Here is a 2,500-nt window from a genome sequence, read left to right as displayed (position 1 = left end):
AACAACGGAACGGAGAGGAAACCATGGGAAGTGCATAATTTGATGTGGAGCAAACTTTTGTTGAATTTGATATGCCGCAATTATCTGCCTCCACATCAGCACACACACACACACAAACAGGCACACAATGCCATCGTGGTGTGGCAGTAGCGTGGCAGCAATCACATTAATTGATTGCTCTCGAGTATTTTAAAGCCACAAAGCGGATGAAATTATTTCCATCAGTCGGACTCGGAGTCTCGCGCATCCATACCAGCGCGAAGGGTATGGCGCGAATCAAATTATTTGCCAACTGGAATCCCGCAGCGGTGTGCCCTTCGTTCGTTACTGCGTGCCGTGTGTACGTTACTCGCAAGTAATTCCATCGGTGTGCGCCGTCGTCGCCGAAAAAAACCAACCAACCAACCAACCAACACCGCGTCCTCCCCGAGGGGATTCCAAAGCATCAAAGGAAAGTGTAAAAACAACCACCGGGAATGCTGCGGGTGGAAAACCACGATAATAATCACTCACAACTGGCTGCACAAATAAAACGATTCGATTAATTAATTCATATCATTTAATTGCCATTAAATGAAACGATCCCGGGCTTTCGGGTGGGCGCGCTCGCTGATCAGTGCAAACCATCGGTGACCCCACTGGTGACTTGGCGTCTCCATTGGTCACGTGGTCTTGTCTGGTTGGCTAGTTGGCTTTTCAATCTGACACGGACACACATTTAATCGATCCCCCTTCATACGCGAAACAGATGGAGGCCGTACTGAACGAGAAATTCCCGGACCTGTCGTCCATCACGTCGGATCTGGAAGTGCAGGAAATATTCCCGACCAGCAACGCCATCCTGTGGATCACCTTAACGCACATACTGAGCTCCTATCTGTGCTACATCTTCAGCAAATTTAGCTGCAAGATTCAGATCCAAAGGTAAAAACCTATTATTAGTAGCTGCTTCTCAAAATTCAAAATTTTTTTTTTTTTGCTTCAAAGCTTCTCGATGGCATTTCCGGTCAATCTGGCAGTCCCGGTTAACATTACGTTACTTTTCCTGCTCTCCGGGCTTCGGGAGGCCGACGTGTGTGCATTCCATGGCCTTTTGCCCGATTACATCTTCTTCCGCATGCCACCATTTTACTATCTGTTCGATTACGTCGTGAACGAGTTCAGTTGGCTGTGGTTGCTATGGTTAGTGGCACAGCTATGGATCACACGTCACCTCTGGATAGCCAAGTCGGATAGAAATGCTTCGACCGAGAAGCTGTTCGTTACGCCGATGTACAACAGTTTGCTGATCGATCAGAGCGTGGCCATGAACCGGCGGCGCGAAGATCAGGAGGATTTTGTTAAGAAAATAGTAAGTTACGGAAAGATCTTCTGGTTTTCTTTTTTCAATCATTGATTCAACGTTGGATTCCCCCCCCCCCCCCCCCAGGATATGGTTAAAGTGAAGGATACAGAAAAGGCCAACGAAATTGATTCCAAAGCGAAGGAAGCTAGGAATGACCGAATCAAGCCGTACGATCGCATTCCTCAGATTTTTATCTGCGCAACGATGTGGCACGAGACGAAGGAGGAGCTGATGGAGTTTTTAAAATCGCTGTTAAGGCTGGACGAGGACCAATGTGCCCGCCGGATGGCCATGAAACACATCCAGGCGAACAAGGATGACATAGATCCAGACTACTACGATCTTGAAAGTAAGTGTCTTGATATTTCTCGCTCGCCATTCACATTGACATATCGTTTGTCGTTTTTCCTCCAGCACACATCTTCTTCGATGATGCGTTCGTGAACGATAAATCAAAGTGTGAAAGTGCCGACGCCTCTCCGCTCAACTCGTACGTAAAGGCACTGATCAACAACATCGAGGAGGCGGCGCTGGAAGTGTACAAAACGAAAATACGCATCTATCCACCAACGAAGATCGTTACACCGTACGGTGGCCGGCTCATTTGGACCTTACCGGGGCGTACGAAGATGATTGCTCATCTGAAGGATAAGAACAAAATCCGCCACAAGAAGCGCTGGTCGCAGGTGATGTACATGTACTATCTGCTCGGTTATCGTATCATGCAGCTCAACACCTCACCGGAGCGAAAGATGGTCATCGCACAGAACACCTACCTGTTGGCACTCGATGGTGACATCGATTTCCAGCCCAATGCCGTCTCCCTGCTCGTCGGTCGTATGAAAATTGATCCCGACCTAGGGGCCGCCTGTGGCCGCATTCATCCCGTCGGTACGGGGCCGATGGTGTGGTATCAGATCTTCGAGTACGCCATCGGTCATTGGCTGCAGAAGGCAACGGAACACGTGATCGGTTGTGTGCTCTGTTCACCCGGCTGTTTCTCACTGTTCCGTGGTCGCGCACTGATGGAGAACTCGGTCATGAAGAAGTACACCACCAAATCGGACCAGGCACGTCACTACGTACAGTACGATCAGGGTGAGGATCGATGGTTGTGTACGCTGCTGTTGAAGCAAAAGTTCCGCGTCGAGTATT

General features: G+C 49.1%; 1 protein-coding gene across 1 annotated transcript in view; it reads left to right on the top strand.

Moving 5' to 3' along the window:
- LOC125952758 (chitin synthase chs-2-like) overlaps nucleotides 1–2,500 on the top strand; it is a 13,886-nt gene that overhangs the window by 6,243 nt on the left and 5,143 nt on the right. The window contains exons 5-8 of the mRNA XM_049682446.1: nucleotides 749–924; nucleotides 988–1,351; nucleotides 1,430–1,694; nucleotides 1,760–2,500. The exon at nucleotides 1,760–2,500 is cut by the window's right edge and continues 862 nt beyond it. Coding sequence (XP_049538403.1) covers nucleotides 749–924; nucleotides 988–1,351; nucleotides 1,430–1,694; nucleotides 1,760–2,500 — 1,546 coding nt within the window. The remainder of the gene's footprint in view (nucleotides 1–748; nucleotides 925–987; nucleotides 1,352–1,429; nucleotides 1,695–1,759) is intronic.

This window comes from Anopheles darlingi, chromosome 2 (genome assembly GCF_943734745.1).
Source record: "Anopheles darlingi chromosome 2, idAnoDarlMG_H_01, whole genome shotgun sequence".
Taxonomy (NCBI): domain Eukaryota; kingdom Metazoa; phylum Arthropoda; class Insecta; order Diptera; family Culicidae; genus Anopheles; species Anopheles darlingi.
The sequence above is the reverse complement of the archived record's forward strand: the minus strand, read 5'-3'. Positions and strand labels throughout refer to the sequence as shown.